This window comes from Phaseolus vulgaris, chromosome 2, assembly GCF_051622355.1.
Source record: "Phaseolus vulgaris cultivar YP4 chromosome 2, ASM5162235v1, whole genome shotgun sequence".
NCBI lineage: Eukaryota > Viridiplantae > Streptophyta > Magnoliopsida > Fabales > Fabaceae > Phaseolus > Phaseolus vulgaris.
The window spans coordinates 44,955,795-44,970,981 of record NC_143499.1 but is presented as its reverse complement, the minus strand read 5'-3'; the positions used below and the strand labels follow the sequence as shown (position 1 = coordinate 44,970,981).

At 29.3% G+C, this 15,187-nt stretch overlaps 1 protein-coding gene across 5 annotated transcripts; it reads right to left on the bottom strand.

Annotated features, from left to right (window-relative positions):
• Window positions 1–433: 433 nt before the first annotated feature.
• Window positions 434–14,707, bottom strand: LOC137812502 (ultraviolet-B receptor UVR8). 5 transcript variants are annotated; one of them, XM_090298996.1, is made up of 16 exons: window positions 14,557–14,707; window positions 8,742–8,926; window positions 8,614–8,651; window positions 6,224–6,341; window positions 5,655–5,745; window positions 4,775–4,961; window positions 4,460–4,606; window positions 4,233–4,314; window positions 2,695–2,847; window positions 2,209–2,382; window positions 1,920–1,991; window positions 1,613–1,684; window positions 1,388–1,506; window positions 1,129–1,214; window positions 991–1,043; window positions 434–724 (listed from the first exon to the last, which is right to left on the bottom strand). In XM_090298996.1, exons 4-16 carry the CDS (start codon window positions 6,335–6,337, stop codon window positions 641–643), a joined length of 1,434 nt encoding a protein of 477 aa, XP_090155122.1. In that variant the 5' UTR covers window positions 6,338–6,341; window positions 8,614–8,651; window positions 8,742–8,926; window positions 14,557–14,707; the 3' UTR covers window positions 434–640. The 5 variants fall into 5 exon arrangements, with proteins under 5 accessions (XP_090155122.1, XP_068470602.2, XP_090155123.1 ...); XM_068614501.2 differs by having other exon boundaries at window positions 434–709; window positions 14,557–14,706; XM_090298997.1 differs by having other exon boundaries at window positions 8,614–8,926.
• Between the last annotated feature and the right edge of the window lie 480 nt (window positions 14,708–15,187).

Here is a 15,187-nt window from a genome sequence, read left to right as displayed (position 1 = left end):
AGGTATTTTAATGAGATGTATTCTAATTGTTATGCTTTTCAGTTCACGTGAAAATATAAATATACATTTGTATCATTGTTATAATCTCTCTTTTTGTGTAGAAAAAAATTGAGATTTTCTTTTTAAAATTCTTTATAGAAGGACAATGTGGTAAGAATGCGATGATGTGACTGTGAGTTTAGTATTTAAGGAGTTAAATAGCTAATAACAGTTTTCTTAGTTAACTTTATACCTTTTACTTATGGATAAACAAAATGATTTTGTATGGAAAATAAAATTAACATTGAAATCTCTTCTTGCATCAGCTTTTGCAAAAAAAATGATTTTGTATTTTATTATGGTATCTTCAATTAAATATTTCACATTAATTGTTCCCTAAATATGATTTAATATGATTATGTCACATTAATACTAAGTAACTACAATTTTTAAAAAAATACTTTTTAAAAAACTAGCTTGCAAAATAATCAAAATTTATGTTAAACAATTTACAAAACCATCATTCTTACTTATCATAACAAACAACTGATTCATGTACTAACTCCTACTTAACACTGTCATGCACATATTCTTCATTTTCCACAGCTCCTTATGCATGCTGCTCTTTCTAATTGTAACATCATTCTCTTCAGTGCTGTTATCAGATCATGACATCACTTTCAGGAACACTAGTTTCATATCCATCATCTCCCCTTCCTGAACCTGAGGCCTGCCAAATCATATTCTGTGACTGCATCAACTTGTGTTTCAAAAGAGTTTATATGCAAGCAAAAGTTAGCCAACACTATTACTTTTTTATGTTTCTAATGATATATCTATAGTCTCAAATAACTTTGTGATTTGTGAGCCTTATCCTTCTAGGTTTAAAAACTAATCAAATATCAGATTAAAAAATTATGACAGAATTTATATAAATTAATAAATGCATAGATGCTACTTTCAGTTTCATGTGGAACTGAATGCTAGTGAATGTTAAAGCAATAAACTTACAGTTTCATGTGGCACAATTGCATATCTGTCTGATATGGAGGAGGAGGATTTCCCTAAAAAAATATATAGAATCATATGCTAATTATTTTAGAAGAAAAGGATATTGATCCCAAATTACAGAAGAGTCTATCAGTGCACCTGATGATGGACAAGGTTTTGAGGTTTCTATGTACTGCCCAGAAGATCCATCAACACTGAAGGCCTCAATAATAGTTGGAACATTCCTAATCCCAAAAATGACACATATTCAAGCTTAGTGAAATATTATTCTATATGAAACTTCTCATGAATATATTATTTAATTGTTTCAAACATGCAATATTAAAGTTAAATAATGTGATAAACTTTTAAAAAAATTTAAAGTTATATGAAATTTGTGCTGATTAAATTTGTATACCTGTCTTTGATTTCTCCATTCCCAAGTTGTCCATTTGCTCCTCTTCCCCATGAATATACATTTCCACTTTCAGTAACAGCAATCGTATGTCTCCACCCACATGAAACCTGATGTACTTTCTACCATTCCAGATAAAAAATTTGCAGAGATATAAAAAGTGGATCATTGTTATCACACGCTCAAAATTTTCCAATAAGTGAAGAAGGGTGTTGCACTTTCAAGTACCTGATCATAGGGAAAGTTCACTTGCATAGGAGACCAACAATCTAAATTGTTACCAACTCCAATCTGTCCGAACTACACATAATTCAAGAAGAAACAGACTATCAGATCCTGCATTCACCACCTCAATGAGTACATAATTTTATTATTTGTTTACTTTTGACTTCTTCTAAAATATATATAGATAGATAGATATTTAACCAACCATATAAATTTCTATCCACTGTGTTGTGTTGAAGTGTATTTCATGATATGATTATGGTAAAAAGAGGTTGATGAAAATAGGAGAAGAATAAAAAATAATGGCAACCTTATTCCATCCCCAGCCAAAAAGTTGTCCACTAGACGTGAGTGCCATACTATGCCTCCACCCACCTGATACCTGAGACAAGTCAAAACAAACATAGGAGACAAGGCCAACTATAAACCACTATACTTTGTGCCAAACATATCACGTTCTGTTGCATGTCAGAGGGTGTAGGACAAGATTCAGTGCTTTGTCACCAACTTTTTTTATTTTAAACAAGTTGAATTTGTAGAAAGCTTATAAGCAATAAAACGACAAAACATGTAAACCAAGCATGAAGTTAAAGGAGCACCTGCGAAATGAACTTATCAATCAAGGTTTCAACCTTGCGAGGTACAAGATGATCCTCAAAATCCCCATGTCCTAGCTGACCATATTTTCCCCATCCATATGAGTATAATCCACCAGAAGATGAAACACATATTGTATGCCGCCAGCCACAAGCAACCAGTGTTATTTTGTAATCCTGTCAAATTTACAGTTATGAATTAACACCAGCAAGCGATGCCTTCTATCAAAGTTATGGACAGAATTTAGATGCTCAACATCAGAATTCAATTTCATGTTAATAATCTATATTTATTTTTTTTAACAAGCGTATCAAGAAACTCAGTTTCAAAAGTGGAGAACAACAAACTAAGTATCTATATCTAACTTTTGCTGTTATAGTTTAATAGAAAGTTTAACTCTAAGAAATGAAATACTAATAATACATTCTCATAATATATTTTTCCAGACTATAGAATCATAATCATATTGTACAAGTTTGAGAGTGTACATCAATAGTCACTTTCTGAGGGAGCAAACGATCATTTCTGTCTCCCAAGCCCAAGTTTCCATAACGGCCCCAACCCCATCCATACAAATTCCCGTCTTCAGTGACTGCTACACTATGTTCAGCACCAGCAGCAACCATTTTGACAGGTATTCCCTACAACAATACAAAAGTTTACTTGTGTGTCCAAGTAGTCAAGGGAATAATCTTGTTTGATGCATATACATTTTATTGTCCAATTAATTTATACAATGCCACGACTCCAGAAATTAACCCTTTCTTCACAAGAGAACAATTCCTGCTATTGGTTTTATTGATTTTAGCTTTCCTTTCTCCATAATTTGTTCAAATTGAAGGATATTTATTTGAAAACTATCAAGTTAATCACGCTTTATTTTAATGAATATCAGATGATGGGTTGGTTAATTACCATCACATTATCAAGGCACCACAACTTTGGGCTAAGAAGACGGAAGAAGATATAAAACTATGATTAGAGCATCAATTTCTAAGAGTCTTTTTAATTTTCTTAGTCTTGTAAAGTTGTATAGAGCAGTGTAGTTTGGTAATTTTGGTTTAGGATTTGATTGGGCTTGTACTTAAGCCACGTATTGGACTTATTTACATAGATAATGTATTGTGTCAATTAGAGTAAGGTGTAAATAGAAAGAAAAGAGTCTAGCTAGAGTTACAATTGGACATCCTTGGATCCAATGTACAAATAAATGACTAGAGTGCAAATCGAAAGCATGGAGTGACAATGAAGACATAAAGGTTCACATGTCATCCCCTCAATGGAGGGGATTTCACCAACTAAGAATGACCACTTGTCAACCTCTGGTTTGAGAGGAAGATTTGCTCATGAGAAAATACCTATTGTCATCATTTGAATGGAGAGAATTCTCTCAAATTAGAAGACACTTGTCAAGTCATGAGTGGAGAGTTTTTAGGTTAAACTTTTCTAAATTTTGGCATCTTTTAGCACTATAAATACAAGTGTCAGCTATTTTGTAAATGAGAGTAGAATTGATAAACAAAAGTTGTCCATGTGAACAAACTGTGTTCTTTTCTCAATCTTTGTTAGCACTTTTGTAGTTGGTCTCATCTCTTCTAAGTCTCTATATTCATCAACCAAATTCATCTTCTTCATTCAATTTTATTCATCCATTTAACCCACACAAAGCATGGTTTTTGAAAATTCTTAAACATCAAGGAGAAAGCACAGTAAATTTTTCATTTCGAAAATAGTCATGATATTTGAAAGGATGGTACTTCTTCGAGTTTTTTTTCACATTTTGATGAAAAAGATATATTTCCTCAGCAATTTTTCTAGCTATATATAATTCATTGCACTAATCAGTTAATAGAACGTTTTGTGAGCAGAAATTATGAGAACTGTACAATGCTTTCTAGCTTCATTGAATAATATTAAAAACAATTCTATAAAGATTAGTAAATACATCTTATTGAGTGCTGAAAATAACCAGGCCAGGAAGTATAGTTCGTCACCGAAAACCTCGATTCAAATCTAAAATTGGTACCTCAAATTTTTGAATTTTTTGTGGCAGAAGAGAGTCCTCTGTGGTACCAAGTCCAAGTTCACCATTTTTATTATGCCCCCAACTTCAATTGTGACAGAAAAATAATACAGAAAGATCTTCAAATATTTTCAAGTAAACATATAAGTTAGAATGGAATGAAGATGTGTCAAAGAATCAGCACATGAAAAGAACAGGTGAGAATAGACAAAGACTGGTTAACTACAAACCTCAGCACCAACTTGTCCATGGTAACTGACAAACAATGACTGTCCCCACAAGCAACTTGTTGTATCATTAGACCTTCTAATGCTCTAATGGGATGAGGAATGAGCATGTCATTATGATCACCATGACCCAACCTACCAAAGTCACCCCTGGAAAGCCATAGTACGATCTACTTCAGAACTCAAGTATTCCAGATTAAACTAGCTATTACTTACCTGAAGCTAATCCAACACTAAATGAGAACAAACATTCTAAATCAACAGCCAAAGTTACTAGCTAATTTTTGAAAAACACAGTTAAGATGGAGAGCATAGTACCATCCCCAACTATATACAGTTCTGCCAGACTCAGAACGTGCCATAGTATGATCAGCTCCACAAGTAACACTTATTATATCTTGATCATCCAATGCACTCAGTTTTGTTGGTAATAGTCGATCGTCGGTGTCACCATGGCCTAACTGTCCATCTTCTCCTTGTCCCCACGAGCAAACAACATTTCCACCTTTTAAAAGAATCAAAATTGAGAAGTAAAAACATGACACAAGAGTGTATATGGACATGAATGAAAAAGAAGAATTGAAGTTTGAACTTGAAAAAGTTGCATTTATTTTTATGAAGTCCTTCTTTACAAGGAATTTAAAAATCATCCAGTGTATTGTATGTGAAGAGGACTCATGCAAATATCAAAAAGTGCTACCATTAAACACCTTATTTAGCCACATTCCAGTAGTTCAAGACAACTCAATATCAAACTCTGAATCATGCATGATGAATATCTCACTTTGCCTACCTCAAATTTCAGAATACAACTTACTTATATGACAACTTCACACTTTAAGATGAACTCTGAATCTATACGTAGACACGCAGCATACAAACCAAATAAGAGAAGGGTCATCAAAAAACTGCATAAAAGAAACATTCTATAGATTGGGACCACATAGAACAAGATCCTGACACCAAAAATGAACCGATGATTAAGTGGGGACCTTCAGCTTAAGGCAGACAAATATTATATATATATACAACAACACAGAATATATATATATACAACAACACAGAATCTAAAAAACTTGCAAACGTAAATCCGTCACTCTTTTTGGAAAACTGAATATAAAGCTTCATTCAGAAAAATAACAACAATAAGTACATGCTAAACAAAAAGAAAAGTGAGCACTGATTGATGCTTGCTTACTCAGAAGTGCTACACTGTGGCTGGCACCAGCCGATACAAGAAGAACACGACGAGGTGGAGCAACCACTTCACTCGTCCCTTCATCTTCCATCTGCATGATCGCTACAGTCAACAAAACTTGTCGTGCTCAATATTTCGGTGAAAGAAGAAGTTTTGCTTCTTATATACCCGCACAAACAGAGAAGCATAAAAGAAAACCATGTTGTTCAAAGAGTCAAAATATTTGTATAATAAATAATTCTCTTCATACCAGACAAAAGGGTAGGTGAAAGTTTAACACTTTGAGGTAGATCATTTAAGAAACTTCCTGTTGCTAACTTGATTTTTTCACCAAATTATCTGTTAGTACTCTGTACCCAACCCCTTCCAAATCCTGATCTCTAAGGAAATTAATGCAGCTATGATATTACTAATTACCATTGCTCTAGGCAAATCTCTTTACTTTAAAACATATATAAATCCAAAAGTTAAAAACGTACTTCACATTGGTTTGATGGATACATTTGCACTGTATCAGAAAAATGATAGTGATGTTTGCATAACAGATAATTGGATTTGGAAACACATACTTCAGGGACCGGTAATGTAGAGACGATGGAATTCAATGCTGAGGGCCCAAATGTTGGATAGCACGACTCCATCTTTCTCTTGATTTTCTTTGGGGCAAGCTCTGTCATGCTCATGTATCTGCCATGAATTTGACGTGTGATGTGGTCTAGACTATAGGACTAGAGTTGCAGACTTTTGGAGTCATAATGCATATAGATATCTACACTAGTTATCAAACGTTCACGTGATATTACTGTTTTAAACTTTGAATTATTATGATTCTACATATTTCAAACATTGAGGCTAGGGCTAATGTAGTTTATTTCTGCATTACCATCATAGTTTTATGTGCTGCCATGAAGAAGTAAGGTATAAAGATATGTAAATAGCATCATAATAACCGTTATAAGAAATTAGAAGATAAAAAATAAAATTTTAAAAGTTTGAAAACTATAAAGAAATTAATGTTTTATATATAAGGTGTTTAAAAATAAAGTTTAAGTTCAAATATGTAAGAAAACAAAAATATCTAAAATATTGAAAATAAGTATATTTAATTACAAAGATATAAATTTGAAATTAGATTAAGTATTTAAAAAAATAGAGAAAAATATACAATAAAAAATAATATTTTAAAAAATGATGAAAATTAGAAAACTAATATTTTTAAATTAAAAAATTTAAAATATGTATATTTAATTATAAAAGTATATAATGAGTAAAGTAATGTTTGAAAAAAATAACATACAAAATATAAAGTTTGTATAATTTTGCAAAACATTAAAATAACTTTTAAAAGTTGAAAAATATATGAAAATTATTTTTATATATATAATGTGTTTAAAAATAAAATTTTATGTTCGAAATATATAAAAAAAAGACTAAAAATAAGTAAAATATTGAAAATATGTAAATAACTTTTAGAAGAAATTTGAAGATAAAAATAATTATTCCGGTTATAAAAAATAAGAAGAGAGAAAATAACTTTTACAGGTCTGAAAACTATACAAAAAATTAATATTATATATTTAATGGTGTTTAAAAATAAAAGCTTAACTTAGAATAGGTAAAAAACCAAAAATAACTAAAATGTTAAAAATAAGTATATTTAATTAGAAATGTATGAATTTTAAATTAGAGGTAGTATTTATAAAAATGGAGAAGAGTTTCCAATAAAAAATAATGTTTAAAAAAATGATGAAAATTATAAAACTAATATTTTTAAAACAATTTTTTTAAATAAATATTTTTAATTGTAAAAGTATATAACTATCAGTAAAGTAAAGTTTGAAAAATATTAAATGGAAAATATAAGATTTATATAATTTTGAAAAACATTAAGAAAGTGAAGAAAAAAAGTATATATATATATATATGTGTGTGTGTGTAAATAATAATAATCGTTATAAGAAATTACAAGATAAAAAATAAACTTTTAAAAATTTGAAAACTATAAAGAAATTAATGTTATATATATAATGGTGTTAAAAAATAAAGTTTAAGTTAGAATATGTAAAAAAAAGAAAAAACTAAAATATTAAAAATAAGTATATTTAATTAGAAAGATATAAATTGGAAATTATATGAAGTATTTAACAAAATAGAGAAAAATATACAATAAAAATAATATTTACAAAAAATATGAAAATTAGAAAACTAATAATTTTGAATTAAAAAATAAAAAAAAAAAAAAAAAAAATATATATATATATATATTCAATTGTAAAAGTATATAATTACGAGTAAAGTATTACATGGACAAAATTCAATTCCGTGTTAGAGTACAAAAGTCAATTTTATTTCATAGTACAGGGACAAAAGTCAATTCTGTGTTGTAGTACTGGGACAAAAGCCAATTTTGTGTTATAGTACAGGTACGAAAGCCAAATCCGTGTTATACTACATGGATGAAAGTCAATTCCGTGTTATAATACTGAGACTAAAAGCGTATTCCGTATTAGAGTACATTGACAAAATCCAATCCCATATTATAATACTGAGACCAAAAGCAAATTTTGTGATATAGTATAGGGATAAAAGTCAATCTCATATTATATTACAGGAAAAAAAATCAATTTAACCCACTAATAAATCACTGATATACTTAATAATCCAATAAATTGATCAAACCAACTATGGATCTAATTTTCATAACACTTGTTATAAGCAATGCGAAATAGAAATGCAATCAGCAAAATAATTTTACACAACCATGTATAATTAATAAACCTTATTAGGTGATATCAGATAGGACAGTTGTGTAATAATCACAAGCTGGTATATAAACCTTATTATGACATCAAAAAAACAACCTGAAATATGAACATAATTATTATGACATCAAACTCTTCTGCAACTCTAGTAAATAAACACAAGGATATTTGATTAAAGATGCAAGTCTAAATCTTACCGGAAGGCTCTGAAGCAATCCTACATTCATAGTTGAGGCTGCAGTGCAAGTAGCAAAGTGAACGGTAAAAATAACCAATCCCAGTTCTTCAAAATCAGTAGTTAAAAGATTAAGAGTATATTTTGTACCAGAAAACATTTCTTGAAAATATCGATAATTTCCTGGAAATCAACTATTGTCTCTGTATAAGCAAAACAATGAAAAGAAAGTGAATTTTGGAGCGTGAGAAGGAACTAATCTGCTGGTGCAATCAAAAAGAGGAGGAGGATCAGAGGTGGATGTCAATGGAGGAGGACGAACCACTTGCGCGCCACTGTGAAAGTTACAGAGAAAGAGAGGAATGTTATGACTTTGGTACCATGTTGAGATGAGAGGAATCAAGAAAGACTTTCCCTAACAGAAAAACAGTTAAAGCACTTATAAAATTTGATTTTTTTTAAAAATATATATTTTAAATTATATATTCCAAAATAAAAATATGTATATCAAAATATATAATTCAAAATACATATTAATACATATTTTGAACTATGGAATATACAATTTAAAATAATTATAAATTATATAATTAGAAATATAATTTTTTATATCTTAAATTGCATAATCTAAAATAAATATTTTATATTTTTAGTATTAATAAAAAATATTTTAGATATCAATAACTTTTTGTTTATTTTTTAAAAAAAAAATGAGAGAGAAAGCAAGTTCTGAAAAAATGGTTGATTGGTTTGTCTCTTTGTTAGAAAAGATTAAAAAAAAGTGAATGAGGAACAACTCTAAAAATCATAAAAGAGAAAAATGAATAAATTTGTGCATAACTCAAAAATAAAAAGGAAGACTAAAGTGAAATTCATAAGTAGGAGACTGTAAATAATAAAATTTGTGAATATCTCAAATATTAGAGTTTTTCGTCTTTTTTTAAAATATTATTGTTACAAAGTATTTATAATTTATGATTATCTTTTATTAAAAATACTTATTGATCACTTTTGGTATATTACCTGTAAACTGTAAATTATATGTTTTTAGAAATAATAATTATAATTAATGGTATAAAATTCAATTAATTCTATTATGTGTAATAATTATAATAGTAAATATAATAGATTTAAAATTGAGGCATGAACCAAATTATATTATTTATAATCCTTTACACATGTTTTAAACACAATAAAGAACTAGTTTTTCACTCCTACTAACAATTATATTCATTCAAACTAGTTAAGATGTATTAGTATTCTCAATGTAACAAACTAACACAAAACATCATATTACATCATAAAACAAATATTCTCCATTCATAAAAACACGTACATATTCACTAAAAAAGTTTTAACTAAAAGTTTAGATCCAAGTAATAATTTCCTTAAAAATAGCTAATAATACTTATTTTAACAATTTCAACTTATTGTGAGGTTTAAAGCCTATGTAATTTTCAACATTTATCAAAATTAATTCCAATACACAAATCATCAATTTAATGATCATTATAGTGCCACACAAAGTTAAGAAGTCAATCGTCAATTAAAATATGAAATAACTTTCTTTATCTTTTTTTTATTCAAAAAAATTGTTCCAAAAACTTAAAAATAATAAATAAGTCATACTTTATTGAAATTCTGATTGATCATAGTTGATTTTCAATTTATCACTATCTTATTAAAATCTTTTGATCGAGACAAATTTAAATAAATAATTAAATACTTTATTATACTTTATAATAAAGTCTACTTAAATGAAAAATAGTCTTATATCAGAGTAAGAAGGACGCAACACGAAACATAAAATATAAGACTTACTAGTGGTAGAAATATGGTAAGACGGAGCAAGAACTTGTTATGTTTCATGTACCTTGATCGGTTCTTGTTTGTCGTTCGATGTTAACCCTAACAGTATTAAGAAGGTGAGCATAAGTGTGAGAAGTAAACAGCAAGATTGGGTGGTAGAATAAAAGTATCGATTGGAGAATCGAAGTCAGTGATTGCGGAAAATTGGGGGATGTTTTGGTGTTGATTTAGTGTGGAGGATTCAATCGTTTCTTCATCATCCGAGAAAGGTTGATGAGAAAAGAAATTGAAATGAAAAAAAAAAAAAAAAAAAAGCGTAACATTACCGAAAGGTCTGTAAGAGGGTTTGCAAGAAGCATAGTGATCTTGGAGGAAGCGATAGTGACTCTCATTGAGACTTATTGGTTTATTGGAACTCTTGTTGTTAGCCATTGTTGTGCTCTCTTCTCTTCTCTTCTCTCTTCTCTCTTCTCTCTTCTCTTCTCACGCTTTGTTTAGTATATTTGAATTTGAACGAGGTTAGGGAAGGAACATCCTCTTCCATTTCCTATTTAATGTTGTCATTCATTCCAAATCCTAATAACCACACTCCATGATTTCATATTTTTTTTATTTTTCTCATTATTCCTTAACTACTATAGACACTTTCAATTAAACTTTAGTTTTTTCTTTATTTATTTTTATATTAACGGTTGTTTTCACACATTACATTTTAGTTGAAAAACAATAACATATAATACCCAATATAATTTCAAATGTTATTAGTAAGAAAATCATCATACTAATATACATAATAACATAACATGTATTAATATATATATATATATATAATAGTTAAATGAAAATCTTAAATAATATTCAAATAATAATCACGAGTTGATGAACCAATTCAGTTTATGATTGATTAAACTCGATAAGTTGGATTCTTAGTAAGTTGGTTTGATTTTAACATGTATCAAAATTTATTTATTTTTTAATTGAAAATGAAACTCATGGTAGGTTGGATTAGTTCATAAGTTTAACAACTCTAATATTCATATTTGATATCATGTAAAATTAATAACATGATATAATATCAAATAAAAAAACTTAAAAATTGTTGTATGATTCTCACATTTGGCCTACTCTGATTTTCTTTTCTTTTCTTTTATTTCATTTGATTTTATTTAAAAATTGTGAAATGTTATTTTTTTTTCATTTTTTCTTGTTAAAATGTTAAATTTTTAGAAACTCTTGTTGTCACGTAGATCAATTTCATATAAGTTTCTTATAAGAAAAAATTAATTTTCATTAAGTAACAAGTTAAGTAATTTAACCTGGAAATTTTATTAGTTAAGAGTTTTTTATTTTATTTTGGGATCTATAAAAGTCCTTTACTAAGAGCATATTGTCACACAAATTTTCATAACTAAAAAAAATATACTATTATCAAATATATACTATTATCAAATATCTCGATGACATATAAATAATGGTAACGTTACGTTATGCTAAGTTACTTTAAACTCAAAAGCTTTAAGAAGTTCTTTCATTTCTATTATTTCGAATTCATTTTATTTTATTTTAATAACCAGTATTGTTCTTATAAGAGCCTTTAAACAATACTTTCTTCGAAGGTTGATTTCTTGAACTTTATGATCTTTTCGCCAGGCTTCTCGATCTCTATTAACTTCTTGAATTGGGCTTCTCGTATTGGTCTTTTGGTCTACTGGATCTCTCGGTTTCCTCTCACAGTTGGGTGTGTGTACTTGCAAGGCACTTCGATGCTAAAGTCAGAATCAGTTTATATGATTATCAGATAAATTCACTGTACATACATCTGAGATTGATAACCTATTTATAGTGTTCTCCTATTGGGTCCAAAACCTATTTGGACTTTTCTTTTTGTACCTAATATTTTTTAAACACACACCTGTTAATTTGGGCCATATTATTATGGACTTTGCTACAATAACCAATTCTAATTTTTTATTTATTTATTTTTTACACTCAACCTTTCTGCTTGACGCCTAGCAGTACACTAGCCCCCAAGCATAAGAATTTTTACAAAAAGACGTTATGCCTATTACGAAAAAAAAAAAGCATTTAAACCTTGTCAGTAAAAATATTTTTTCAAATCATTTCGATTTTGTATTAAATGCCTCGATTCACATGCTTTTTTCTCGAATGCACCGATTGACTTGATGAGGGTTAAGAACATCTTATCATTGGATGCAATGTAATTTAACCGTCTTACTAATGTTATAAATACCTAACTTCATGTTGTTCATACTCATTTTCTTGTATTTTCAACTCTGAAAGATTTATCAAATTCCATCAAAGGTATAATGTCTCACTCCATCTTTAGTTTTTTTAGCGCGGATAATAAATCTACTAGGAAAGTGATGGAGGTTAATCATAATGTGGATTCGGTTGCGTCATCTGCTACGCTTTCGTGTATGAAAGACTCAAATGAAGCAGCTATAGGTGTTGAAGTTGAAGGAACCGAAAGAGTTGAAGAAAGGATAAGTCTTCGTCTCGATTATGATTGGGTTAATCATAAAATCCAAGATTTTTTCTCTGGTATCGTTCTTCTTCAACTCTTAGCGATTTGCTTTCCAATATTTACATTTATTCTCCAAATGCTATTGAAGAGATAATTTCTTTTCGGCATGTATTTTCTTGGTATGTAGTTTTTCAAAAAATTTCTTTATATAAAGAGATTTTTAATTTTGCTAAATGTTTTATTGACTTTCAAATTTGATGGCGACAACTAATCTGTAAGCACGATCTTACTTTTCAAAGATCGTGAGCAAAGCGGGGGTTTAACTCCTCAGCCTGAAAAGAAGGTTAATCATGAGGTAGAAGTAGAAGTTGTTGGACCAATATCCCGAGTAGATGTTGTCGTTGAACCCGACAACAACGAAAATATTGTCGGGCCTTCAAATAAGAACAGGAAGAGAGATCGAAGTACTAGAAGGTTGCATTCATCCTCTAGGCGACATCGTCATGTCTTTGTAAGTTATTCTCAGCCACCTCCAGACTCAATTTTTGCTTCCACAGCTCAATTTTCAAACTTTATTCAATCTAACCTTGATGGAACTTCATACAATATGCTTAAAACTTATTGCTGATATAAAAAAAAACAAAAAAAAAAACAATATGCTTAAAACATTTGATATTTCATCCTTGGCTGATTCCGTTGTTGAACTTTAAGAGTAGTATTTATTCTGCTGTTTTTAAGAAATTGAAGACTGAACTTTCTAAATCAAATGGAAAGCTTGATTCTTTGACTACTCAAGTTAAAGACTTAAGTACTCAGAATGTTCAATATGAAGTCCATAAAGAATCACGAACTTATCTGCTGCTAAACAAGTTGACAGTGAAACTATCCATCTTTTGCAAAAGGAAATAGACCAACTGAAATTAAACGTATTTGAGGTTGAAGGCTTCTTGATAGTTCAACATAAGTTGGATTTTGATATAGTTCTTCAACAGGTTAAGTATTTTTATAAAATCCCTTTTGATGAAGGGAACTTTGATGTCTGCAATGAGATGAATGGGAAGTGGAAGGTGGCGCCATCAAGCATTCAATGCAATCCTAACTATTTGCACAAAACTTCTCAACTCCTTTAAATACTATCTTGTTATTCTTAATTAATGCAAACACATTATAATTACTAGCAGAAATATTGTAAGAGCTTAATGCAAATAAATGTAGTGCACGTTTTTGAAACAGTTTTTTACAAATTTAATAATAACTTTTTTTTTTTAGTTTTGATGAAATTATTTATTATTTTAATTTGTGTTATGATGTAAAATGATAAATAATAAGTTATTTTAATAATATTTCAATCATTAGTTATATTAAAAAAAATACATTGGTAAATCAAAATCTTATTTTACTGACAATTAATAATACTATGCATCATTTCAAATTAACTTTAGCCCAAAATCATGCAATATTAACATTTCTTTCTATTTTTTATTAAATTTTATGCAAAATTATAAATAGTTTTGTTCATATATATACACGTTATTTTTTTTAAATAACCAATGTTATCTTATAGATTTGGAATGTTCATTGGCTTCCCACGGGAAACCAAACATGGTTTAAGAGTTTCAATGGTATTATTATGATTGCAAAATAATGTGAAGCAGAGAAGATAAGACTTACCAGGGGAAGAACTAACCACGTTGGGTGAATCTTCTTCTTCCTGTTCTTCTTCTTGAAAGATGATCGGTTCGTGTTTCTTGTCTAAGTTGCACCCTAATAACACCAACGTAAATTGCGCCCTAATAACACCAACTAAATATTGAAAAGTTGAAAAGAACAAGTTTCATGTTCCACGAAGATTATGACGAAATTACAGTCACCAAATTAGTCCCTCGATGATGTAAACTGCCCATATTAGTCCTTCAAAGATTTTGTCACCAAATTAGTCCTTGATATTTAATTTTCAATATATTTATAATGGACTAAAGTAAGTAGTGATGAAAAGAATCTTTGGAGGAGAAACTTTTGTAGGGACTAATGAAGTGATACAAGATTCACAGAACAGCAACCATGAACTCCCAAAGAAGAGTATCTTTTCCAGGATATGTCCTGTATAGAGATAAACACACTAAAGAACCCCAATTTTCACAATCCCTTGCAGAAACCGATTTCACACGAAACCCCCCTTCCAAACCACTCCCACACACCTCATGGCTATAAAAGTGACATTGTCCTCTCCAAATTTTAAATACAAAATCACTCAAATTCAAAGTCCTATATAATCCAAAACTCAATTAGCTAAAAGCACTTA